The sequence below is a fragment of the Puma concolor genome, chromosome D3 (genome assembly GCF_028749965.1).
Source record: "Puma concolor isolate L17-30 chromosome D3, mPumCon1.1.hap2, whole genome shotgun sequence".
Taxonomy (NCBI): Eukaryota; Metazoa; Chordata; class Mammalia; order Carnivora; family Felidae; genus Puma; species Puma concolor.
Genome location: NC_141678.1, coordinates 24,467,453 through 24,495,393, shown reverse-complemented (window position 1 = coordinate 24,495,393; position 27,941 = coordinate 24,467,453). Strand labels below are relative to the sequence as shown.

The following is a 27,941-nucleotide window of genomic DNA, read 5'->3' as shown; positions in this document are numbered from 1 at the left end:
TTTATCCATGATTAATATGTAAATTTAATGCAATTCCAACAAAAATACCAATGGAAGAGTCTCCAAAATTCAACAAAGTGATTTTAAAGTTCATTTGGGGGTACTGAGGGAAGATAAGAATATTCTAGATTTTTTTTAAAAGAATAATGTTATGAAGCTTATAGCAGATATAAAATGTGCAATAAAGCAACAATAATTAAAACTGTGCATTAAAACACAAATTGTCCAACAGCTCACTGGGCTGATACTGCAAGGCCTAGAATCAGATCAATATTAAATAACCAACATCAAAAAAAAAATGCATAAAAAAATAAAATAATCAAATATCACAACAGAAAAAAAAGGATGAGTATTCAAGCTTTTTATAAAAGAAATTTTTTTTTAATTTTTTTTTTTCAACGTTTATTTATTTTTGGGACAGAGAGAGACAGAGCATGAACGGGGGAGGGGCAGACAGAGAGGGAGACACAGAATCGGAAACAGGCTCCAGGCTCTGAGCCATCCACCCAGAGCCTGACGCGGGGCTCGAATTCATGGACCGCGAGATCGTGACCTGGCTGAAGTCGGACGCTTAACCGACTGTGCCACCCAGGCGCCCCTAAAAGAAATTTTTAAAAATAGTCAGCCCCAATAGCAATTAAAGAAATGCAAAGTAAAACAGCAATCAATATACCACTTTTTGGTTTTACTTATCAAGCTGACATTTTAGTTTATGTTATTTATTAGTTAGTAATTCCAAGTGTTGGCCAGTGCAGGGAAATAGAACCTCTGATACATTGCTGGTAGGACAGAAAACAGATATAGCCTTTCTGAGAGCTATTTAATATTAAGTATCAGAAGCCTTAATATGATTTTTCCAAGCAAGCCCACTTTTAATAATTTAGCCAAAGGAAATGATGAGAAATATGTTCAAAGATTTATCTACAAAGATGTTTTTCCAGATTTTATAATACCAAAAATTTTGAAACTAAATATATAACAGCAGGGGTAGAGATGAAATAATTTGTGATAAAACCATACGACTTCAGTAGAAATTTCATAAAATGCAGAAATGGGGGCGTCTAGGTGGTTCAGTTGGTTAAGCGTCCGACTTTGGCTCAGGTCATGATCTCACAGTTTGTAAATACAAGTCCTGCATCAGACTCTGCCGTGGCAGCTCAGAGCCTGCTTTGGATCCTCTGTCTCCCTCTCTCACTGCCCCTCCCCTGCTTGCTCGCTCGCTCTCTCTCTCTCTCTCTCTCTCTCTCAAAAATAAATGAGATGAACATTTTTTTTAATTAAAAATAAATAAACAAAATGCAGAAAGATAAAAAATTAAGTGGAAAAATTAACAAAAAAAACAAGTTATAAAAGTATCATAGTAGGATTTCAATTTTTCTCTGAATAAACAATTACATGTACATATTTGCTAAAAGATTATACCCAAAATATTGAAAGGATGGTAGGCTTATGGCTGGTTATTTTCATGAATTTTTTATATAACTGGGTGAAATTAATAACTATTACTTTTTAAAAAAACTAGGAGTCTGTGACTAAAACAAACAGGATGGTACAAAATAGTATCAGACCTTTGTTAACGGTATGAACTAGCTTATCCCTCATGACTGATATGGTGACCAGGTTTTAGAACCCCGCACGCCAATATCTACATCTCACTCAGGAGGCAACTTGAGTTCCACCTGTTTCACAAAGCTCGCCCAGGTCTATACCTGGGAGTCTCTGTCTCCTCTGGAATTTCAGAATCTTGGCAGCGATTAAAGAGAATGCTCATTATTTATTGCTCAAGCGCTGTATTAATAATACTTTTGTTATATTCAAGTTCTGTCTCAAAGAAAACATCAGCCCTTCAAGAGGAGAGACCCCCACACCCATTGTCTAGACCCAGAACCCTCAGCACAGTGCTCTACACATGTTAGGTGCTTTGCGAGCAGGCATCACACTTCACTGAATTACATCACAGAAGACTAGCCAACTAAAACTTTGAAACTGAATGAAATACGCATTACTGCAATAATTTCTTTGTATGTTCCTTTAAGTTCTAGACCAATATTAACTCCAGTCTTAAAAACCATTGGCTGGTTTCAGGGATGTGGGAATGAAGATTCCCTGTTTAATTCAGGCAGAGAAGCAGCAGCACTCAACTGCAACCTTAAAAATTAAGGGGAAAAGGTAAGAAAAAAGCATTAAATTTTCAAGAAAATGAATGGTACCCTAGGATTCCAGGGGCAAACACAACAGAAGAGACACTGTGAGAGAAAAGAGGAATTCTACAGGTCAGTCTAGAAATCAGATAAATATGCTTTGGCAATACAGAGCAGGGGCATGGGCTAGATAGAACATCCCAAAACAAGGCTTCCCCTGTGGCCGACGCTAACCGGCAACCAGAATGGGCAACAGTGAAAATGAAATAGTCAGGAGGGGGGTGTAAAAATTATTCCAGTTTTGATAATGAGAAACTTTGAAGAGAAAATTAATGGGAAAAAAAAAAATAATGGGATTTTCAGCTTGGAAAAGGAGAGGCCACAGGCCATTAATTATGGTTGAACATTCTCTGTCTAGTCCCAGAGGGGATAAAATCAGTCTTACTTATACATAAGAAGGGTTTCCCAAAAGGCAGGTTTGTGAACTAGTGTGGTGGTGAAGTAGAGGCCAAAAGAGGGGGAGATGGAGTGGCTGTGGCAGGCAGAAATTTGAAGATGGGAAGATTTGGGGAGGCAACTGGTTCCAGTATTATCTCAAAGTCCCTTCCATGCTTATAATTTAATGATTTCTTAAATTTTTTTTTTTCAACGTTTATTTATTTTTGGGACAGAGAGAGACAGAGCATGAACAGGGGAGGGGCAGAGAGAGAGGGAGACACAGAATCGGAAGCAGGCTCCAGGCTCTGAGCCATCAGCCCAGAGCCCGACGCGGGGCTCGAACTCACGGACCGCGAGATCGCGACCTGGCTGAAGTCGGACGCCTAACCGACTGCGCCACCCAGGCGCCCCAATGATTTCTTATTATTATACAGCAAAGGTTTATAAAACCCAGATAATACAGGTTATAGAAAATTACACTATTAAGAAGAGGGAAGCCAGAAAATTCCCACTTCTCCTTTTTAATACCTATGATAATCCTATGCCCTAATTACAAGTCTTTGGACCCAATTCAGTAATTGGGCTAATATATATGCATCCCAAAGGTCAGGACAATAGAGTACAAATGCAGCTTTTGACATATGTATAGCCATGCGAGCCTTCACTAAATGGCCCTATTAGACAACTATGCTGGTTTAGTTCTTAAACCTGGCTCTCACTTAATGCCATCAGTATATCTGCATCTAGAAGTCTCTTTTCATTCCCTTAACATGAAGAAGTCAGATTATCTGGCTTTTAAGAACTGTTTGTAAACTAAGAGTAAATAAACAAAGAGAAAAGTCTTTAGTATTATCTTGAGAATAAAATCACCTGAAGTCCATCTCCCTTGAATGATATATTTTGGCAGCTTTCAAAGGCTTTTTTCTGACAACCATAGATGAGAGAGACTTTATGGAAGTCTCTCCCATTCCCAAGGGGAGATTCCAGCACACCACTGAAACAAAGGTTTTTTTTCTTCCCCAGTTCGCTCCTAGTGACTGACCGTGTTCTAGAGACTTGAAGATGCTGAGTCATTTAAATAATATAATTAATCTCTATAATGTCCCACAATGAAATTCTAAGATAAGTAAATATAATAACTAAATATACTTCCCAACACATAGATTGATTCATAAATTTGTTATTACCTCTCCTATTACCCTCCTCTTGTTAATAATATTATAGTATAGAAGCTACCATTTATGGAATTCCAAGTACCATGCTAGGCACTTTACATATATATATTATTTATAATCCTATCACAGTTGTGTATGGGATAAATACAATCATTATTTTCTAAATAAGAAAACAGAGGCAAAGAGGAATTAAGTAATACTTTCCCCAAGATCTCTGAGCCAGGAAGTACCAGAACAGGGATTCCAATCTGGGTCTATTTCGCTCCAAACCCCACCCTCTCTCCGCTTGGCAGGCACTTTCTCATCATGCTGCATCTACTGGATACCAACTCTCTGAGAAGATTACATTCCGTTTCTCTAATAAAGATAGACAGTATTCTTTATCATTATAATTCATGTCTCTCAATCAGACTTACTATGCTTCTACCACCTGAGTTAAAAATCCATCAAAGACACAACATGAAGAGCTTGCGGTAAAAATACCCCATCTCAGATAAAGCAAATGTGTGTTTCTTTAACTTCACGGATATATCACGAAGATACATTTTTTGTTAATTTTACATAGGTCTCTTCCTTTCATATTTGAATAGAATAAGAGCAATGCATCTAACGATGCAGGCTGTTAGATCCTGAGGTCAGGGGCCAAGTCTTATCCATCTCTGTACCCTCAAGGTCTATATGTGGCAGACATTCAATGCCCGATTGTTGATGAAAGATAGAGTCAATGATCATCAACTTCTAAAAGCAACATTTTAGGGTGCCTAAAACATTTTGAACGGCAAAAAAAGACTCCATGTTTCCAAAAAAATGTATAAGGTCTGCAGGTAAACTTCCTACCTCTCGATCCTTGAGTTTCATGGCGAGCACCAACTGGTGCCTGTGGTTAGTGAGAGCCTCCCGATAATTTCCTTTGGAGAAGAATGCAGAGCCCAGATTCCCATGAGCTCGGCATTCTCCTGTCTGGTCACCTGGGTTGGATTTTAAAAAAAGATAAAATTTCTCTAAGTTATAGTGTTAATTATAATTTGTAATGCCCATATCAATTTAAGAACCACAGATTTACTAGCTAAGATTTCACTTCCCTTCTTTTAGAAAAGTACTTTCTTCTTCTCCAAGACTCTTTGTAGTAAGTTATGGTCCTAGAACTTGAATCTCTGGACAGTAACTGTTGTTATAACATACAACTACAGTCAGGGATGTAGGGGTCCTAGAAATGAGAGGATAAAGAACTTGACACAAACCAGCTGTTAGGAGTCAGCTCAATGCTCTGCTAATGACCTCTGGTTCTGAACAACCATCAGCTTGTTGATTCAGTGATTTAACTACAAACCTACTATGATGTGTTGCTTCTTTGCAAGTATGCTGATGGCAGACTTACCGTGTCTCTGCTCTTACTGCAATCCTGCAAGTCACTGAATAATCGCTGTGACAACAACCGTAATCATAAGCCACATGCATTTTACAAATGAGGAAATGGTAGCACAGACAGCTGAGGCAACTTGCAGAAGGTCATATGGCTAGTAAGCGGCAGAGCCAGGGTGCTAAACTCAGCAGTCTGGCTCCACAGGCCCCACTCTTAACCAGTGCACTGTACTACTGCCTCTGACAAAATGCTGACGCCTCCTAAGGGAGGCAAAAATTAAAATTAAGATGAAAGATTCACCCATCAATACTATCATTTGGAATATTAAATCTGTGAGCCAAAATCTCTGAAGAGGACAATGAATATGTTAATCCACATATCTTGGCCTTTGGGGAGCCTTGGTATCTTGTTATAAGAAAAGCCCTGGAGACCTAAGCACTCTAAAACACAGAATGTTCTAGAGACGCACTCACTTTTCATTGCATGTGGTATCCCTATCCATGTCAGGCTAATCAGTTTTCTTTATTTCCTTTCTGTACTGAAATAAAAGACAGAAGCATACCCTACCTAAGGTCTTGGCTACATCCAAGTCCTGCTGCATGTATCCAGTACTCTTCTCTGTGTTTCCAAGAGACCAGTAAGCACTGCTCAGGGCGGAGAAAACCGAACCTCTCAGTTTGAGGCTGCAGGTGCCAATCTTGAGAGCAGCTTCTAAGACAACCACAGAGGCGCCATGATGGCCAGCTGTCAGGAGTTCCTGCCCAACCACAGATACGACCACAAAGGGGCTCTTGTCCAGTTTCATTTTCTGAAGCTGCTGATAAGTGGGCTCGAGGGAGTCTGGGGAAAAAAAAAATGGAAAGGAGAATGTAGGATGATATAAAAAACAAGCTTTTGTAATATACTTTAAAACATTTGTTTATTTGTTTGTCATACCTTTTTATGGGCTATTTCGAGTACAAACTCTTCAAACTTTACTCTAGCACTACCCTCAGTGTCTGCTTATACATAGGACTCGGTAACCCCAATCTTAGTCCAGTAATTTCCTTCTCTCCACTGCGCATGCATATACCACACTCACCTTCTCTTCCACTCTTTCTTTGAATATGATGTGCCACTTTCCCTGAACAGTTCTCCCTCCTCTGTCCTGCTGTCCTCTCAAAATCTTATAAGCACGGGGCACCTGGGTGGCTCAGTCAGTTAAGGGTCTGCTTCAACTCAGGTCATGATCTCACGGTTCATGAGTCTGAGCCCCCCATCAGGATTCTCTGTCTCCCTCTCTCTCTCTGCCCCTCCCCTAGTCACACATGCTCTCTCTTTAAATAAATAAATAAACTTTAAAAAAATCTTACAAGCACACCCCTCAAGTTCTGACTCTACCATGTGGTATTCTCAGGCCCTCCAGCCCACATTACTCTGTATCTAAACTTCTGCCACATTTTTAGAGTTAATATTGCCCAGTTTGACCCCTAACTATTTTAGACTTGTTCCATGTGTGTTAATTTTTAAGACATTTCCCCGGCTAAATCTGAAGACCGCTGTAGGAGTGTTTAAAGGTTTATAGTAATTCCATAGCAATTGGCACAATGTGGGCACTAAATTGAAAACTTACCATTGCCACACCATTGCCACATAGGTGATAGTCCCTAACCCATCTGGCATTCAATAAATGTTTGTGCAATCTGAATCTGAATGTCTGATTAATAAAACTCCATCCACCTTTTCCCTAGATGATGCAATAAAAGACGCTCTCCCAACGAAATCTCCATCATCCTCACTGCAGCCCAGTGTCCACTGCTGCTTCTAAGACCAGTATGACCAAATAAAAAAGTATTGGGGCTCCTGGGTGGCCCAGTCGGCTGAGCATCTGACTTCAGTTCAGGTCATGATCTTCACAGTTCATGACTTCAAGGCCCATGTTGGTCTCTATGCTAACAGCTCAGAGCCTGGAGCCTGCTTCGGATCCTATGTCTCCCTCTTTCTCTCTGCCCCTCCCCTGCTTGTATTCTGCCTCTCTCTCTCTCCCTCTCTCTCAAAAATAAATAAAACATAAAAGAAAACAAATTTTAAAGTATTATCAGTTTTTGCCGTGGTGACAAATGAAACCATAAAATCATCTGCATTTGCTAAGATAAGACAGAAGACAAAATTAATGTTAATCGCATTTTATTTTCACGTGGTGTCTGGAAAGGACAGAGACTAGGGGTCAGAAAGCCACGAAACGATTCTTTCCTTCTGAAGCTAGGTTTGAATGTGGATGACCTCTAAGTGCCTTCTCCCTCTTCTCCCATTTTTTCAAAAGACAATTGCAGAGCCAATGGCTATAACCCTACACTGATGTGGCACTTAGAACGCATTTGTTAGCTTTCCTGAAAAACTATTTCACATTAGTTGTTCCAGTGTGCACATGTAAAAAACTATTAAAAGGCTGGTCTCTTTAAATCTTGAATCTCTCAGCCAACAGTACTGCATTAAAATGTAATTTTTACAATTTATGACTTTGAATTTCAGCTCTACACTAAGGAGCTCTCGTCTGAATCAACATTACCACAGAAACCTCGAAACCTACTGGTGCCTAAAGCATTTTTCCCCTTCAATCAGATCACTAAACAGAGAACAAAGAACATTTTTACACCTGTCAAGATGCAAGCGTGCACAGTACCAGTAAACACTAGCTAACCAATAGGGTTAAATACAGGCACAAGAACCCAGGAATTACTGGAATAGAAAAGACCAGTACCATACTGAAATAAATGTGAACAGAATTTGGTGGTACCCGCTGATGGGTTTGGCAGCCAATGATGATCACATTAGCGTCCCACCAGTCAATTAGCAGAAGCAAAAATAATAGAACTTAGAGATGAAAAGACCTTGAAAATACCCATTTTAAAAATGATGAATCTAAACATTTAAGTGATTCATCCAAGGTCAGACAGTTTGGGACAGAGCCAAGACAAGAACCCATTGTAGGCCTCTACGTCCAGGCCCTATGACACCACACCAGGCAAAATTCTTAGTTGTTGACAAAAGAAACCAGTCTTGGCTGGTTATAAGTAGAAAAGAAATGCACAGAGGAGCTATTGCCAAACGTGAAAAATCAGGCCTCCAGACCCACAGTCAAAATCATGCCACAAAAGCTCCACAGTGAAAACATGAATGTTGCAACTCAACACAGGAGACCACAGGTTCCACAGCTGCCTCCATCACTACTCCATGCCACCCTTAGAAAACAGATGTCACGACTGCCAACCAACACGACCCAAACAAATTCTGTGCTACCCTTTCTTCTTTGAACCTTTAGCTCCTGATTCACAGGTGGGTCCTAGCTTCACAGGAGGATGGGAAAATTAGGATCTGATATTCTCAGCTTTTACTGTGGAAGGAAGGCAGTAGGCAGAAGTATAACATAGGGAATTGACAAAACACAGCAAGAGGGTTCAGACACAGAGAGCCCAAAATGACTAATGGCCAGCAAAGATACCATGCTTCAGCTGATGATTTTTCTTTTAAACATGGCAGCCATGGCCAAGGTCAAAAGAGGAGCCTTCTAATTGAGCCGCTAAAACTACAGAACGGTATAAAGAAGATAGAACATTGCCACAGTTGGAGGACTGAGGGAAATACCTGGAAGATTACTCCCGCCAAAAAAAAAAGAAATCTTCAATTCTACAAATGTTCAGTAAATAAAAATGAAGTTGGAGGTACAAGAGGTAAAAGATAAAATCTTCATTTGCAGTATATAGGAAGGAGAACGTAAATACATTAAAAGATAAATTAAATGCAAGCTCATATACAGTATATGTTACAAGAGTTTAGAAAGGGAGCAACTATTAAAGGTAATCAGAAAGCTTCATGGAAGTATAACTTGATTAAGTGAAGAAAGAGTAGGTAGGACTTAAACAAGTCTTTGTTTTTTTTCTGAGAGTAGAGGGTATTTTAAGTAGAAGTTTTATCCTAAAGAAAGGTCCCAGAAGAAGATAGGTACATGGAATGATAGAGAATGATGAAGAGGCCAGCTTGAATGGACCAGAGACTATTACGAGGAAGGAAGCAAATGTGAAATAATGGAGGAAACACTTAGTGAAGAATAAAGAGACCTGGATTTCAAAGCCACACAGCCTCGGTCTTACTGTGTCAAATGTATAGATTGCGATTCTGGTGACGGTTACATAAATCTATACATGTGATAGATATGTATATGTCTATACATATTATGTACCTGTATGCATAAATATATACATGTGTGTACATCTATGCATGTGCACAGATATATACACAAAAGTCCATTTCACTTTATGTAAATTTAACATTTTTAATGTCAAATTTCTCTGCTTTTGGAGGTAATTATGTCCCCTTGGCCCACACTCACTAGTCAGAAGTTCTAATTAGCAGGCGTGCATGCTTTTGATAAATAAAAGTGGTAGGACAAGTTTTCCTGATGTATAAAAAGTACAGGCTAGATTAGTTGTCTCTGAGATTCTTTCCAACTCTACTATTCTATTATTCTAATTCCTATTCTAGAGTAAATGCAGACTCTTAGTAAAGGGACTAATTTTGTGATTTTATCAGGCTAGGTGAAACAGAGATTTGGCAGCTGTTAGGATGTTTTTCCTTCTAGAAACTATGCATGATATATGAAGTAGCCAATATTAAGCCAACTCCACAAGAATGTAGAGGTCCTCTACAACATTCATTGAATACCAGTTATGTGCTTTCTAAATGCACAGCCTTTAAGAATTTAAGATGAACACAGTCACATTTCCTGACATGTGAAGAGCTTTTAGGAATGTAGTAGAGACCATTAATAACAATCACATTTGGCTAAGAGATATACTATATTTCATCAGTTCTGAGATACACATTTATTCACATATCAACATCTCTGGATTTGGGATTTAATGTCTCTGAACATGATAGTGCCTCACAGTGGTATGTCACTTCTGTGTCTAAAGGGTTCCAACAGAGCTCTTTCAGTTTATATAAAATAAAAAGTTAAATGACAAGAATTGTGTCATCATTTAAACATCAACATTTTCTTAGTAACATAAAATAATGATACAACTCTTGAGCCAGAATTCTTGGCATTCTCCTTTCCCAAAGGAGAAAAGTGCTAACCCTACCCACGTAGGTCTGGGAATTCTTTCCACAGGAAGGGACCTCTTATTAGAAATTGAAGATATAAGGGGGGGCCTGGGTGGCTCAGTCAGTTAAGTGTCCAACTTCGGCTCAGGTCATGATCTCACCGTTTGTGAGTTCGAGCCCCATATCAGGCTCTGTGCTGACAGCTCAGAGCCTGGAGCCTGTTTCAGATTCTGTGTCTCCCTCTCTCTCTGCCCCTCCCCTGCTCTCTCTCTCTCTCTCTCTCTCTCTTTCTCAAAAATAAACAAACATTTAAAAGAATTAAAAAAAAAGAAATTGAAGATATAAGAAACTTTTTCAGGAACTGCAGGTTGTTTTAGTTGAGGATGTCCTGGAGATGAGAATGAAAGAGAGGAAAGATCTCTGCTACTAAGGAGGCTGTGGCCTCTATCCTATAAGCAATGGAGAAAACAGAATTATGAATAAAAGAACGACCGATCAGACTTACATTTTAGAAAGTTCATTCTGGGAGAAAAACAAAGCATGGACTGGTTTAGAAGAGATAAAAGCCAAGAAAACCAGTTAGAAGCAAAGTCCTGAATTTTCAACGACAAAAGAAATGGAGAACAAGGGATAAATTTCAGACACAGAATAAAAAAATTTTTAGAATTTGAGGAATAAATGCATTTAACAGACACAATGCCTCATTCCAAAGGAATGATACTGTACTCACTCTCTCCTATGGATTATCTTCAAGGTAATTAACATTTTTACAGACTTGAATTTGTCTACAGCACTATGAAGACCTTCTGGAGTCTTCCAAGTCACCCTCATAACATTTCCATACATACATGATTAAAAAGGCTTCAATTTTCCTGAAAACCTCGTGATACTACTACCAATTACTCTTGGATACACCACTAAAATATAGTACTGAGCTGCAAATCCGGAAGACTGACAGAAAGAATCCTGAAATGAATCTCCAAAACAGTGACCCAAAGAGAGAACAGCAACTATCGAAAGGTAAGAAAGTAAGCAAAGTATGATGAGGGTAAAGTATTCCCGAAAAACAAAATTTAGAGGTAAGGCTCATAACATGCATTTAATTTTAATTTTCATCTTTCCTTAGGGTAATTCCTTAAAAAGGAAACTAAAGACTGCTGGGCTTGTCACAAAAGGACAGCTATTGTATGATTCCACTTACAGGAGGTATCCAGAGTAGTTAAATGCAGGACTGAAAACAGCATGGTAGTTGCCCCAAGCCGGGAAGAGGGGGAGTAGGGAGTTACTATTTAATGGGGACAGAGTATCAACGTGGGAAGATGAAAAAGTTCTGGATGGTGGTGATGATGGCATAACCCTATAAAGGACATAATGCCCCTGAATTGTATCATTAGAAATGGTTAAAATTGGACAATTTTATGTTACATATATTGTACCACAATTAGAAAACTTTTGGTTTATATAAAAAGTCAAACTTAACCCTCCCCAAGAAAACAAAAGGAAAGAAAAGAAAAACAACTGACATGTTCAGTACTTTGTCTAAGTGCTTTGCCACATTTTCTCAAGTTTGTCTGTATAAGGTTTCTAAAAGGATTCAGAGGCCTTCCGCAGAAATAAAGGTAGAGAACACAGAAGTCAGAATGGGTAGAAAGTCAGGAAAAGGCAATAAAACTCAGCATACAGACAGGCCGACTGTAAGGGCTGGCCCAGTTCCTTAAGGTGGCCAGGACACTGGGCCCTATGCTTCATAGAGGACAAAGCAAAAGGAGCAGGGGTCACTTTTAAAATTCCTAGACCTTTACATATATATACAATGGAGTATTACTCAGCAATCAAAAAGAATGAAATCTTGCCATTTGCAACTACGTGGATGGAACTAGAGGGTATTATACTAAGCGAAATTAGAGAAAGACAAATATCATATGACTTCACTCATGAGGACTTTAAGACAGAACACAAGGGAAGGGAAGTAAAAAGAACATAAAAACAGGGAGGGGGACAAAACATAAGAGACTCTTAAATAAGGAGAACAAACAGGGTTCCTGGAGGGGTTGTGGGTGGGGAGATGGGCTAAATGGGTAAGGGGCACCAAGGAATCCACTCCTGAAATCATTGTTGCACTACATGCTAACTAACTTGGATGTAAATTTAAAAAACAAAAAAAAATTTACAAAAGGAATAATTTTGGGATAAAAAAATAAAAATAAAATAAAATTCCTAAACCTTCAAAAAAATTTTTTTTAATGTTTACTTATTTTTTGGAGAGAGAGAGAAAGCCCACGTGAGTGAGGGAGTGGCAGAGAGAGAGGGAGACACAGAATCCAAAGCAGGCTCCGGGCTCCGAGCTGAACTCACGGACCGCAAGATCATGAATGACCTGAGCTGAACCCACTAAGCCACCCAGATCTTTTACATAAATTCCCAGATCTTTTAAATAAAAATATACCTACTCGGGAGAAATACACTCTTCCTGACACTGAGGCCTGAGACCAAATTTTCCAGTGAGTGCTCAGCAAGAGGACCATATACAGTAGCACAGTGTTCATTCCACACAATGCCGTGCCTGTCAAAAATCCAAGAGCAGGCTCACTACTGCTGCTATGTGCACTCCTCAGCAAGGAGCACATGGCACTGAAGAGGGGAAGGTGGCCTGCAAGGACCAGCTTACGCTTTCTGGTGCTGGATTCTCAAAACAACATCAGGAGGTGTATATTGTCATTTCCCTCTTACGGGTAAGGACTGAGGTGTAGAGAAAGGAAGCAACCTTGCTCAGTCAATGAAATAGCAAATGGCAGCACTGGGATTCGGTTCCAGTCTTTTTTTTTTTAACATAACATTTCAGAAAACAGGCCTCCTGTGAAGTGACTGCCACCTAAAAGAAAATCAGAGGGAAAGAGCGCACCGAGGGGGGGTGGCAATTAGGCAAATAAAAGGTGAGCCCCAACTTGACCCTCAGAGAAAAGCTTATACATTCAACAGCCATTTTCCACCAGCACTCCTTAAATTAGCTTCCCTGGATCCTCTGGAGCTGGTAGAAACACCACGACAGGTGATAGCCCATAAATGTAATAGTCTTTAGATTACCAAATTAACGGGAGGAGAGAAAATATACACAAGAGAACCCTCAGCAAGAAGCAGCCCTGGCGTCTTTAGAGGAACAAATAAAGGTAAACTCAATCTCACTTTGTAATTATATTATTGAATTTGGGTGGCAATAGCACTATCCTATCCCATCCAAATTTGCATAAGCATTTATAAGATACAATGTGCTGAGATTGCTGACAGACTATCTCAAAAGGAGAAACAGAAAATAGTGAAAGGATAACTTGAGAAGGTCATGAAAAAGAGTATCATTTTATATTTATGCTTATTTTTACATTTTCATTAATGATTTAAGGAAATACATTATATATAAGGGACGTAAATATATCCACAGGAGAAGTAGTTTAACTGATCTCTTGGTTGGTGAACATGAGTGAAATCATAAAAATAAAGTAAAATAGACTTACGAATTCAGTTAGCAGTATCAGCAACACTATAAAAAAATCAAGTAAGTTTCAATATGGATAAATAGAACATATTTATGTGGGAACAGGGCATATTAACGTAGATTGGCCCTACCTTTAAAAATAATGAAATCTTAGGGCACCTGGGTGGTTCAGTCGATTCAGTGTCCGACTCTTGGTTTCAGCTCAGGTCATGATCTCACAGTTCCTGGGTTGGAGCCCCTGCTTGAGATGCTCACTCTCTCCCTCTCTCCCTGCCCCTCCCCTGCACATGCTCTCTCTCCCAATCTCTCTCTCTCAAAATAAAAATAAACTTAAAAAAAAAAAAGAAATCTTGAAACTTCCCCAGAAGACCAAACCACAGGGATGCTATGCACACCACTAGAGCTTTGTTTCCTTATAGAAGCACCTGGACTAGGGAGCTTTCTCTTTTGCATTTAAGAATTGTAAAAGAAGAAAACCAAAACCAGAAAAACGATGTAACAGATCAGACCTATATGTAAAGTGACCCAAACTGCACAGATACACAACAATGGCAGGAACTCAGAAAGCTGCAGGAGGCTAAAATAAACAGTGGGTAAAAAATGGGCAGCAAATGATGACAGATTTTGTGAATTGCAACCATATGACAAAAAGAGAGGTCATTAAGATGTGAAATGATGCACAGAACAACACCGTGCCAAGGAACAGCCTCTATAAAATGTTGATAAGAGAAGCCCACCTGGAATAGGTACAGGGGTAAAGGCAATGCTAAAAATAAATGAGATAAATCAAATCGCCTTAAGGAAAGAGAAGAAAATACTGAAGCGCTCCAGGCACCTGTAAGATGCGGCTTTCTCCAGGGTCAGCCTTAGGTCATTCGGTGTAAGATAGGAGAGAATGCAGCACAGAAAACCCTAAGGGGGACAGGACAGCAGCACTGAACTCTTTCTGGAAGTGCAGGAAGGTTTTCTTACATTTATCTAAACAAATTGCTTCAAAGGCAAAATGGTAAGTATGATTCTGCTGATCTCAACACATTCACTCCAATATTCTAAGGCAGCAGCAGAAACACCTCAGAATAAAGAAGTAATATCTTCAAGAACTATATATATATATACATATATATATTCCATGTAAATATATATATATGTATATATATCCCATGTAAATGTATATATATTCCATGTAAATTACTTGCAGAAGGATGTAGGGAGAGAATGAGAAAATGCCAGAAAATGGCAAGGAGAGACAGATTGATTTTTGTTGTTGTTGTCCACTTCCCCCACCCGCCCCAAGCCCTGGAGCTCCAAAGCGCATCTGTTCTAAGTCAGAGTTTATTAACAGCAGGTCCCCCAGTGGGAGCAGCCATTAGGTTCCTACAAGCTAAGACTCAGCTTTGTATGGGGTTATAAAATCACATGAGGAGAGATTTCCTTATCACTTTTTTTCTAAAACATGAAATATTCAACTTTCAGGAAAACATTTTTTATAGCTATGAATTGCCCAGAGACGGAGTACCATTTAGTTCATCAAACTTTTACTTAGCTTTTATTTTGAGCCAAATAGTGTATGAGCCAGTATATTAAAACTATATAATGCCACAAACATTTTCAAAACTAGATGTCTAATGACACTGCCATCAAAAATTTTAGGTTCATTCAGAAACGTACCATTTCAGAGACAAAATAAAGTTCTGCCTGACATAATCTAATATGGAATATTATTCGCTGTCTACTATTTGCCACCAATCTGCCTCAGTGTATCCATCACTGCAAAGATGACTATTGGTGTACCCTTTCAGCCTAATCTGTCCAAGAGCTCATTCAGCAAAAATCCATGTTTCTCAGAGTGACGTCAATCGGTTTGGGGCCTTAGAACTCCTCCAACCTTTGATACTAGTTCCAATCCACTGTTTTTCCAGAATACCAATTGGTATAAAACAGAAGTAACAACAGGAGAAAACCATGTAAACTAGTGTTTGTCTTTTCTCTTTCCTTTTAATTCAACATAGTTTTTTCATGTTCCTCTGAAAAACGTTAGACATAGCCTACAGTTAGATCCATTATTTCCTTTTACGCAATGTTAGAATATCTAATATCTTCTCTCATTTATTTCTAGATGGCATATTGGTCCAACTGAGCAAATCAATTTACTACTAGAGGTGTTGTGATTTAGAGGTACGGAATCTCAGAACTATTTTTAAAAAAGTATTCTTTGGATAACCCTGAAATCCAGAAAAGTTAATTCATTCACCCTAGTCATAAAGTTAGTTTATGAAAAATGTTAAAATATAATCCAGGTCCATAAGCTTCTGCACCAGTGTTCTTACCACCATCCTGTTCTGCCTCATTAACACCAGCCATGGACAGTGATTCTTGATCTTCCTTTGTGTAAAATATCCAATCTTGGCCAAAGCAATAACCTACCAATTCTCAACGTCCAAAGTCTTCAAAGGCTAGGAATGTCCTGCTTTAAATTAGTGTCAGACCAAACACTTTCATCATATTTACCTCTCATGGGAGATTTCATGGCCGCTTCTACCATCCCCACCAGAAGCTGGAGACTCTTGGGGTCCTGAGCCAGTCCAGATGCAAAGGCTGCCAGGGCATCGGCATGACGTCCGAGGTACTGGAGGGCAACACCCTGTCGGAAGTATGCCTGGGAAGAAAGAAAAGATAATGCGCGTTTTACTTATATACTATGCTCCAAGAAGGCTGATGGTGATTATTAGAAAAACTGGTCAGCAGACCTAAAACTGACATCATCTTGGTTCAAAAACCTAGTAAATAGTTTGAAATCAATTCTGATTTCTTCCAGCATAATAAAATGTTAGCATACTTCTTTCAAGGAAATGATATTAAAACTTTCACTCTTTGGGGCTTCTGGCTGGCTCAGGTGGAAGAGCATGCAACTCTTTTTTTTTTAACAAAGTTTTTTTTAATGTTTATTTCTTTTTGAGAGAGAGAGAGAGAAATAGAGTGCGCGCATGCACTTGAGCAAGCCTGAGTGGGAGAGGGGCAGACAGAGAGGGAAACAGAATCTGAAGGCTCGAACCCACAAACCGTGAGATCATGACCCGAGCCAAAGTCGGACACTTAACCGACTGAGCCACTCAGGCACCCACAGCATGCAACTCTTGATCTTGGGGTCATAAGTTCAAGCCCCACGTGGGGTGTAGAGATCACTGAAATAAATTTTAAAAACTTAAAAATTTTTTAAACTTTCACTCTTGTCACTTCTAGAACATTTATTAATTTTATCACATTCTTTGGCATTTATTTACAAATCCCTTTTAATGTTTTTTTTATAATTTTTAAAATATATTTTAGCCTGCCTTTAAGCTCCTCAAAGTCAAGGTGTTTGGAAATTTTTTTATATCTCACCAAAGTATCTGGTACAGTGCAAGATAAGTGAGAGACACTCAAATTCTGATTATTTCAAATTTTCCTCTTTTCTATAATTAAAGGGAAAAATCAATGTGTGATGGTTATTAAGATAATTTTAATAATGAGTGCTATAATATAGCTACATTTAACATGGTGTTTCAGACATAATATTTAAAAGCTGTTATCTATGTATGCTTTGCTTAGAAACAAAGTAAGATTACTGGCCTTTGTGTTCTTTAATTGGATTAGTTTGAAAAACTAGTATGATCAATTCTGATTAGAAGAAAACAGCCTTCCTTCCAGCTAATTGCAAAAAGGGCCAGAAAATTAATAAAATATTTAAATTTTAGAATAGTCTTAAGAACATGCAGTTTGTTTTCAAGCACACAGAGTCAAAAGAAGTAAAGGAGCAAAATGTTACTAGTATATAATCAGGTAAGGACCTTGTACCTGATTAAATGATACATAAAAATGACATTAATGGCTCACCTAGGGGACTCAGTCAGTTGAGTGTCTGATTTCGGCTCAGGTCACAGAGCCTGCTTCAGATCTTCTGTCCTCCTCTCTCTTGGCCCCTCCCCTACTCATGCTCTCACTCAAAAATTAATAAAAACATTAAAAAAAAAATTAGGGCACTCGGTGGCTCAGTCAGTTAAGCATCCAACTTCGGCTCAGGTCACAATCTCACAGTTCGTGAGTTCAAGCCTCGTATCGGGCTCTGTGCTGACAGTGTGGAGCCTGCTCGGGATTCTTTTTCTCTCCCTCTTTCTCTGCCCCTCCCCAACTTGCGTTTTCTCTTTTTCTCTCTCAAAATAAATAAACTTAAAAACATGTTCTAAATGACATTAATATATTCATGGCCTATATGGCATCTGTTTCTAAAATACCTGGCCTCCTATTTAACTTAAATACTCTTCTAATATTATATGTTTGTAACACAAATTTAACTCTTTCAGTCCAATACACTTTGAAATTGTCACTAATTATATTCATGGGATCTAAATGAAGCTTCAAACAACTCCTAAAACTATCACTCAATAAACTTAATACATAATTTTATAATTTTGTATATTACATACACACTGAGATCTCTCGCACTTATCATGTTTATAAAACATATGTACTTACCTTATCTTATTTCATTTTTATAACTAGTCTTTGAAGTAATTTAAGACAGGTAATACTATTAAGTGTTTCTATTAAGAAACAATCCATAAACAGAATGAATCCTCAATTATGGGCTATTCAGAGTCCTATTAGTTTAAACTACCAGCAGCTGTTAAAACTCAGACCCTAGTACAATAACCTGTAAATGCACTTTCATTACTAATTCATAAGATCATTTCCTTTCAATGGACTCAGCCACTGTTTTAATCTTTAATGTGTTTATAGATATTTTTCACTACACTTTGCACGTCACATTTTAGGTGATTTCTAGAATCCAAGAGGCAATATATAACATATAGGAATTGAATAATATTATATTGAATAATAAAATATTTAAAATATTTATTGGACTCCCCTTACATTCTGTTGGTCTGTAATTATGTATTCTTTTTGTGGTTCTTTTCTCATTAACTAATAATCAGAATAGTTAAATTTATGGTGTACTTTCTCTGTGTTAGGTACACTGTGTGAAATTCTTTTTATTCAATCACAGTAACCCACAGTCTATGTCTTATCATCATCAAGTGAACTCCATAGTGGCATTTCTGTCACAAAAGTATAGAGAACTAATTTTTATTCAGCAGCTATTTGTACATGCAATGAATATATGAATATATGTACATGCAATGAATATTCCAAATAAAAACAGCTATAGTTTAGCTTTAATGCAGCATTTGTAGAAAATGTAAACTAAAATAAGTATACTTACTTATATAAAATATATACATGTATATATGCCAAATACCTGTAAATTAGAATTATTTATGGAAAGAGATAAAAATCTCTGTGGTTATTGATTTCAGGTATATATTTTAAGAAACAAAAATCTATTATGGTAATCATTTCAATTACAATTACAATACATGTAAATCAAATCATGCTTTGTACACCTTAAACTTATAGTGCTGTTATTTCAGTGAAGTTGGGGGGAGAAGAACACACAAAAATCCTATAGTAGTCTCGATGAATTCTGATAACTTCTTGTATATTTAAAACAAAACATTATCATTCATTACTTCACCGAAAGAACAACCGATTTCCCTGTCAGACAATGAAATCATTTATCTATTCTGTGTAGGTAAGCAAAGTCCAGTGTTAAATGTAAGTTATGGTCTCAAGTTTTACACAGTAGTTACAAAAAAGACGAGTATGCATGTTTTGTTTTCTTAGGGCACTCAAAAATAAGATGAGAAAAAGTACGACTTGGCCATACTGCCCACAACCTGGCTTCTTTTCTTTAGAAGGTTTCGAAAAGAGATGTAAGAGAGAAGACTTAAAGGTCTCTCTTATGCCCCTCCAGAATCCCCAACTCAACTTTATAAGATTTCCTCAGTGAAAAGCTTAAAAGTGGTATACCTGTCAAGACATAAGCACAATTAGTCCAAACTCATAGATTTGTTGGACTTCCCCAACTTTTTTCTATACGATATTCATTGCAGGTACATATGTTCATATATTCATTGTATGTACAAATAGCTGCTGAATAAAAATTAGTTCTCTATACTTTTGTGAGAGAAATGCTACTATGGAGTTCACTTGATGATGATAAGATAGACTGTGGGTTACCGTGATCGAATAAAAAGAATTTCACAGTGTGCCTGACACAGAGTAAGTACACAATTAAATTAGCTATTCTGATTATTAGTTAATGAGAAAAGAACGACAAAAAGAACACATAATTACAGACCAACAGAATATAAGGGGAGTCCAATAAATATTTTAAATATTTTATTGTTCAATATCATTCAATTCCTATCAATGCTTCATTCACTTATCTCCTTGTTCCCTAAAAGACTGTCTGCAACTGGGAACCCACTGCTCCCAGACAAAATTTGAACCACCTGACTAAAACAAATTAGTATTATCAGGTCTTGGGAGATGTAGCAGCCACCCACAGGATCCTATGCCAGTCTTTTTCAAAGCAGAGGTCAAGATGTGCTGAGATCCACAGGATTTCCCACAGCTTCAAGAAAACTCATGTGATCTGCTGTAGCCCATCTGCTTCTTCCCTACTGGTCCCTGCTACTACTTTTTCTCTTACCATCACAGATTTCACAGGAAGCTGCTTCATCTGGGAAAGGGGCAAATTTTTATCATTTGAGATTGAGTAGAGACAGTATATGGGCAGCAGCGAGGGAAGGTGGGGCCCAGGAAGCCAGGTTGAACACTTGATGTCTCAACAACCCCCTCACATACACCACATTCTGGCCAGCAGATGGAAAAGGAAGGGCAATGCAGCAGATGGAAAAGGAAGGGCAATGTGGATTCACTACCGAGAGCACCTATACCTGAGAACAATGGTTTTAACCTGAAGCTTTAGCTAAGAAGAGAAATTTGGAGGGAGTTGGTGAGACACGGGACTAAAAGTAGGATGCCTAGAGTTTCAAGTGTTGGCACTCATTCATTTCTTGTTGTTCATCACAAAGAACCCTCCATGATCAGTCCACACATTGCCACTAAATGATCTCACAAATAATAAAAATACAGTTGGGTTACCAGAATAAGTTTCCATGCTTCCTTCCTTCCATTAAATTCCCTAAAAATATATAGCATTAGGCACTGTGATGTGTACCACAAATACAAAGAAGCAGTCAGGGCTCCTACCTTCAAGCGATGCACAGTCTAGACAGGAAGAATATGAAAAGCTCTAAATATCTTGACTGCTACCTTCAGTAACCACTTACTAATAGTAAGGGCTTGTAATATGTTAGCAATAATGAAAAAAATGTAACTAATGACCAAAGTCTTTATGCCCTGTTTTTAAAACTGTTGATACTTGCTTTTTTATTATGTGGCCATTCCTCTCATCTCAGAGAGTTTGCAATGGACTGAATGTTTGTGTCCCTCCATATTGCTATGTTGAAACCTAATCCCCATGGTGATGATATCTGGAGGTGGTGTTTTAGGGAAGTGATTAGGTCATGTGAGTGGAGCCCCCCATGAACGTGATTAGCAAGCATCCTTATAAAAGAGATCCCAGAGCCCGGTACCCCTTCTGCCATGTAAGAACACAGCAAGGAAACGGCGAGCTATTAACCAGGAAGTAGGCCCTTACTGGACACCTGCCGTCACCTTGATCTTGGACTTCCAAGCAAGCAATAAATGTTTGTTGTTTAAGCCACCCAGTCTATGGTATTTTGTTATAGCAGTCCAGATGGACTAAAACAGGGTTAAAGTACAAATCCTCAAAAACTAAACATGGGAAACAATAAGTTATTCACCCCTCAAGCACCCCTGGAGTTTGACCGTAAGCCTTTACTTCCAACATTCATTTCTGGTTTCCAATTCTATTCTTTTTCTTTTTCTTTTCTTTTTTTTAATGTTTATTTATTTTTGAAAGACAGAGAGAGAGAGAGAGACAGAGTGTGAGCAGGGGAGGGTCAGAGAGAGAGGGAGACAGAGAAGCCAAAGCAGGCTCCAGGCTCTAAGCTGTCAGCACAGAACCTGACGTGGGACTCAAACTCATGAGCTGTGAGATCACAACCTGAGCCGAAGCCAGATGCTTAACCGACTGAGCCACCCAGGCACCCCTAGTTTCCAATTCTAAAACATCACTGAACTCAGTAATAACATAACATCCTACTCTCCCACAGCTCAAATGAGTGATAAGGTAAATTACTATGCATGTAGGTTCATGTGTATATTCAGGACATAAAATATAGAACAAATACATGTAACATATAATGCTACACAAAATTAAGTGTGTTTGCTTACATGTACAATCTATTACTTAGTTCAATCATTCACAAATATTCTGCTTTAGTTTAATCTGTACTTTCTTCATGTTATACTCTAATATTCCTAATCTGTCTTTCACTGTTTGAATTTGAACATTTTTACATTTTCTCAAGATTAAATAAGTCTATAACATGGTGATATACTTTCTAGCCAATCATACCACCTGCTACCACATCATCACCACCTTTTTCAACGATGTTTATAAATTGTGTAATTATTTTACTGAGTTTTCCTTTACTATTTTATTTAAAAATGAGTAGAAATAAGGAAATAGAAATGCCAATTCTAGCGTTTTAAAAGGCAGCTGTATTAATCTATAATTTAACACAACTGGTTGAAAAATGAAAATGATTACAGGGTGCCAAAAGCAGAAAAACTTTCTTTTTTTTTTTTTTCAATGTTTTTTTTTTTTATTTATTTTTGGGACAGAGAGAGACAGAGACAGAGAGAGAGAGAGAGAGAGAGAGACAGAGCATGGACGGGGGAGGGGCAGAGAGAGAGGGAGACACAGAATCGGAAACAGGCTCCAGGCTCTGAGCCATCAGCCCAGAGCCCGACGCGGGGCTCGAACTCACGGACCGCGAGATCGTGACCTGGCTGGAGTCGGACGCTTAACCGACTGCACCCCAAAAGCAGAAAAACTTTCACATCCCTGGATGTACACGGTACAACTAAGTACGGTTTTGTTGTGATGGCAAAGAATAAAACCAGAGACTATGTAAAAATGATTCTTGACAGGAAAGGCCTGATTTGATATTTTATTTTTTAGTTATCTAGGAATGAACACTTTCCACTCAATGAACCTGTCAATCTCTAGTTTAGTATTGTCCTACGTAATATTTTATATATTTGACTTTCATATACTTCTCCAGGACTGCTTTGTATGGGAAAATAAAAGACTATTACTTAAAAGATATGCATATGAGCAAAATGTAAATATGCACACATCACCAGCCATAAAGTTATATAATATAAATTACACATGATATCACATAAAACTGTGATATATAAAAATGAAGGCACAGGACCCATATCCTTACTTAGTTTTCACCATCTTACATCATAGATACCCATATGGATACATACATGCACATTAATTTTGTTATGTATATTGTTGTGTAAGTTTCCCTTAGACAAAGGGAAAGAATACTAGAACTTCTTGCAGTAATATAACTGTTCTCTGTACTATCTAATAATGGTAGCCACTAGCCAGCCACACTTGGCCACTGAGCACTTGAAATGTGCCTAAAGTGACTAAGAAATTAAAGTTTAAATTTTATTTCATTTCAATTACTTTAAATTTAAATAGCTACAAGTGGCTAGTGGCTACTGCATTGGACAATGCAATTCTAAAATTAGGTCCTCCTCTAGCAACAGACCTCCAAAGACAAATCTCTACTGAAAGTTGAAAGGGGAGATATTAGGGGCACCTGGGTCGCCTATTGGTTGAGCGTCCGACTCTTGATTTCAGCTCAGATCACCATCTCTGGGTCATGGAATCAAGCCTCACATTGGGCTCTGCCTGCTTAAGATTCTCTCTCTCCCCCTCTGTCCCTTTCCCCACTCGTGCTCTATCTAAAATAAAAAGAAAAAAGAAAGGGGAGATATTAAACAAGACTAATAACTACTGAACTAAAGCTCTGAATGAGAGCTATGTGCCTTACTCCCAAGGCACCTGTGGTGGAAGAGAAAGGACTCATTAGGCTCTCTGGAATCCTATCCTGATTACTTTTTAGCTGTGTGCCTTTGGCCAGGGCACTTAATGTAACTTCACCAAACTTCATGTTTCATTTCCACTTATAGAGAAGATAATAACGATGACCTCAAAGTGTTGTAACAATGACTGCTGACTGATACCACAAGAAATATAAAACACAAGTAGCTACTTTTTAAAAAGTTGAACTGAATTTCTCACTAACCTTCCTCTTATTTGGTATTTGCTGTTTAATCAAGTGGCTCATCTGCTTCACCACCTTTTTTTTTTTAACTTTTTTTTAATTACTTATTTTTGAGAGAGAGGGAGCATGAGCAGGGGAGGGGCAGAAAGAAAGGGAGACACAGAATCTGAAGGGAGGCTCCAGGCTCTGTCAGCACAGAGCCTGACACGGGGCTAGAACCCACAAACCGTGACATCATGACCTGAGCCCAAGTCGGACGCTTAACCGACTGAGCCACCCAGGCGCCCCTGATTCACCAGCTTTTGATCAGAAATCACCTTTGGTGAAGTGAGTGAGGGACTGATAAAAATTAGGCATAAAACAAAAATAAATCATAATGATCACCTTGAGTCACTAGGAAAATAGTTATGCTTGGCATCTTCTGTTTAAGAAGCCTGTAAAGTAGGAAATGCATTTGAAGGAAATTTTAAAATCATAAGTGTTTTTAAAAATGTTCACACTTTGGGGTGCCTGGGTGGCGCAGTTGGTTAAGCATCCAACTCTTGATTTTGGCTCAGATCTCGATCTCATGTCCTCAGAACCATGAGATGGAGCCCCGCATGGGGAGCCTGCTTAAGATTGTCTCTCTCCCTTTCCTCTGCCCCTCACACATTCCCACTCCCTCTCGCTCACTTTCATTCTCTCTCACACAAAAAAATAAAACGTTTACACTTTGGCAGTTGATTGCGTAAGCTTCAATTTTCTAGTAAATTCATTATTTGGGAAAACATCATATGCAGTTTAAATAAGGTCCATCGACCCAGGTGAAAAAGAAGAAAGAGGTGGCAGAAAATAGATGACCAAAAAATCTATCTGTAGAAACATGAAACAGTCTTCCAGAGACTTTATACTGATAACACTGATGAGAATTACAAGGTGTTGTAAGGCCCAAGCCTGACACCTATTTTAGAATTAATGAGAGCCCCTCCTTGCTATAAGCAGTCCCGCCACTGTAAATCATCATTAAGTTCTACGGCATATAAGTAGGTGTTTTATTTCCCCCCAGTTTTTCTGGTTATTTGTTGAACTGCTAGTCCTGTACCCCGCACAGGGCTAGGTGCTTTCCATAGTTTATCACTAACCCTCATACTATCTTGCAAGAAGTTCCTATAATACCTTTTGCCCAAAAGAGGTGGTTATGAAACTTGCCCCAAATCACACAAAGTGAGACAGACCCACTGCCAAACTATTTCTCTTTCCAGTATTCCACACTACCTCTTTGATAAAAGAATTAATGGTGTGCAATTAACCTCTAAATCAAGGTTTTTGTCTGGGAACTCTTATGCTCACAAAATTCACTCTATGGAGGCAGAAATGAAGGAAAATCAGAAATGACACAGAAAATTTATGAACATGAATATTTAATCTCTATTCCATTAGCAACCGTTGATTGTAGAACAATTTTTAATGAATTGAATGGAGGAAAAATTCATTTCATTAACCTTTCATATAAATGTATTATTATTGAACCAAACAGGCCACTGTACTTGCAACTCAGTTCGATGTTAATTAGATTACAAGCATGAGGCTTTAAATCATCAAGAAACAAAAGGAGCCATCAGCAAGCTTCTCAGCCAATGCTTGTTTGTTTGCTGGCTGAAATGGATTTCTACCTGCAATACAATTTGCTAGGCTTCTTTTATTTTCTGACATTTTCAAGTGAATTTTCTCTTGCTTCTGTCTGCTGACACTTTATATTAAAAGTAAAAATAAAAATAAAGAAAACCCTGAGAATCAGCAAAGAACACATTCTTCATGTAGCAATATGTTTTACCTGCTCAGCTGGGAGTAATCATTCCTATCTCTCCAGAAAACTACACTTCTATTTTCTACTAGTCTGCCTGATTATATGCTGAAAGCACATGCAAGAGATTGGAAGCTATTTTAGCAAACACCATTATTGAGTTTGCAACCCAGAGTCAGAGGCCCAAATGGCCTAAACATAATGTTCTAACCAAATCTGCAGCTGTGAATTGTTTTTCTCCCCAACATCGGCTCTGGGTTCATTTAATATCAATTTCTAAAGGAAATCGTCTCTCAGTCCTGATTGTTTCATATTGTATCAGCTATTTCCCAAAATTAATTTTTAACTAATTGTATCAAAAGTGTTAAGGTAAAAAAAATTACAAGGAAATCCTATTTTAAAAATAAATTAGAAATCTGATAAGAAGTTAAAGAAAAGGTGAAATGACAACCAGGAGTTAAATAACTAAGTAGGTGTCATTTTCTAGTGTTGGAGGGACTCCCAATGTTAATGTTTATGTCAGATTATAAAACGTGTGTACCATCATCTGGAGTTTCTCTTCTAAGCTTTAAAAATAAACAGTGAAAGAAGTCTGAGGTCCCTTAGAGCAATGGTTCTGAACTTTCCATATCTTGTGCCTTCACTCTATGGGTGTGGCATAGGAGGGGTGTAAAATCATGCCAAGAAGAAAACCAGAGAATTTCCTGAACATTCTCCAAGAAATCATCTGGCTTTCACATGAGTTCTATGCCCCTACCTTACCAATTCTCAATTCATCCTGGAACACAGAGTTTGTGTGCCTTCACACACACAGCCTGCTCCTGGGGAATGTGCTAAGACCAGAAGCAAAACGGAAACAAAATAGTGGTGGACAGAGAGAATGGTGGATGTGGAAAAACAGTGAAGCTAACGACGTGGGAATTAAAAAAGACTGAATTCTCACCTACTTATTGAAAGAAAAAAAAAAAACAGTTGGCAGGCCACCTACCATAATGTAGCTATACCTAAACCATGCCAGATTAATGGGAATGCGTTCCTTCCAGAAAGCAGCCTAACAGAAATGCCTACCATAAGTGCTGTGTATTGGGATATAGGAGTTCTACCTAAGGTTTCTGTGAGCACATGAAACTCCACCATCAGTAACTCACTCCATAATTTTTCTATCAACCCTTCTTTTTCTCATAAAATTATAACTTAAATGGGAGTCCATAGCATTCTACCATGGAGGAAGGCAAAGCTGTACAATGCCATAACACATCTCCTGAAATGTCACATTTATTTGAAGTTTCTGGGAGAGAATTTTTTAAATTAATGACCTTTATTTTTAGAGCAGTTGTAGATTCACTGCAAAATTGAATGAAAATTACAAAGAATTCCCATATAAGCATTGTTCTGACACACTCAGGACTTCCCCCACTATCAGCATCCTGCCCCATAGTGGTACTTTTTTTTTTAAACAATCAATGGGGAATTATTTTTATATGAGAAATTCTAGAAGAAAATGAAGAACTCACATAATTTCTTAAAAAGGAAAACATAAAGAAATGCCCATCTCTACTCTGCCGACAGTCCTAATCCCTGGAAGAACCCCTCTCTTCTGACTTGAGATGTTTGGCAAAGCAAAATTTGAGAAGCACTAGCAAACACTACAGGCAACCTAACCTTTGTCAATGGCTTCGGCTGCTAGCTCACAGGAGGAGTCTCCAGAAAAGAGTAGGTATTCGGGAAAGGGACATAAAGAAGGTGACATGAGCAAGGGGTGAGAGCAGAGCTGAAAGTAAGAATACATGCCCTCAAAAGGCTTGCACAAGGATTTCACTCCTGTTTTTCTAAATGACAAACTTTGCTGCCTCTATCTTTCCCCTTCCTACGTTATATAATCTTTCCACACTGGTGCATGTGTGTTCAGGCAGCACATAGCCCAATGAAAAACAAAAAAAAGGAAAATGTCTGCCTTTTGATACTTACTAGCACAAAAATGTAACTGTACACTTTATATCTTTTCAAAAGAGAAGGAGGTTCCATTTCTAGGCAACATGGAGTAAGCATCCAGTATTTCCCACTGAATACAACTACAACCTAGAAAGACTTTATGGAACAGCTGAGGACTCTGAACGGTAAACGGTAGCTGATGAATTAAGGAAAGAGTCCGGTAAACGGTAGCTGATGAATTAAGGAAAGAGTCCAGAATTCAAAGTAGTACCAAACCAGCAATGGGTTTTCCATTTTGTTTTGTTTATCCTTCCCATCTGGTATTACCTGGCTTGGATTCAAAGCAGCTC

General features: G+C 38.3%; 1 protein-coding gene across 4 annotated transcripts in view; it reads right to left on the bottom strand.

The window, feature by feature from the left end:
• Nucleotides 1–27,941, bottom strand: part of TTC28 (tetratricopeptide repeat domain 28) — a 640,216-nt gene that overhangs the window by 299,201 nt on the left and 313,074 nt on the right. For all 4 annotated transcript variants that reach the window (XM_086682176.1, XM_086682177.1, XM_086682178.1 and 1 more), the window contains 3 exons: nucleotides 16,198–16,345; nucleotides 5,685–5,957; nucleotides 4,592–4,722 (listed from right to left, as the gene is read on the bottom strand). In XM_086682176.1, coding sequence (XP_086538302.1) covers nucleotides 4,592–4,722; nucleotides 5,685–5,957; nucleotides 16,198–16,345 — 552 coding nt within the window. The remainder of the gene's footprint in view (nucleotides 1–4,591; nucleotides 4,723–5,684; nucleotides 5,958–16,197; nucleotides 16,346–27,941) is intronic.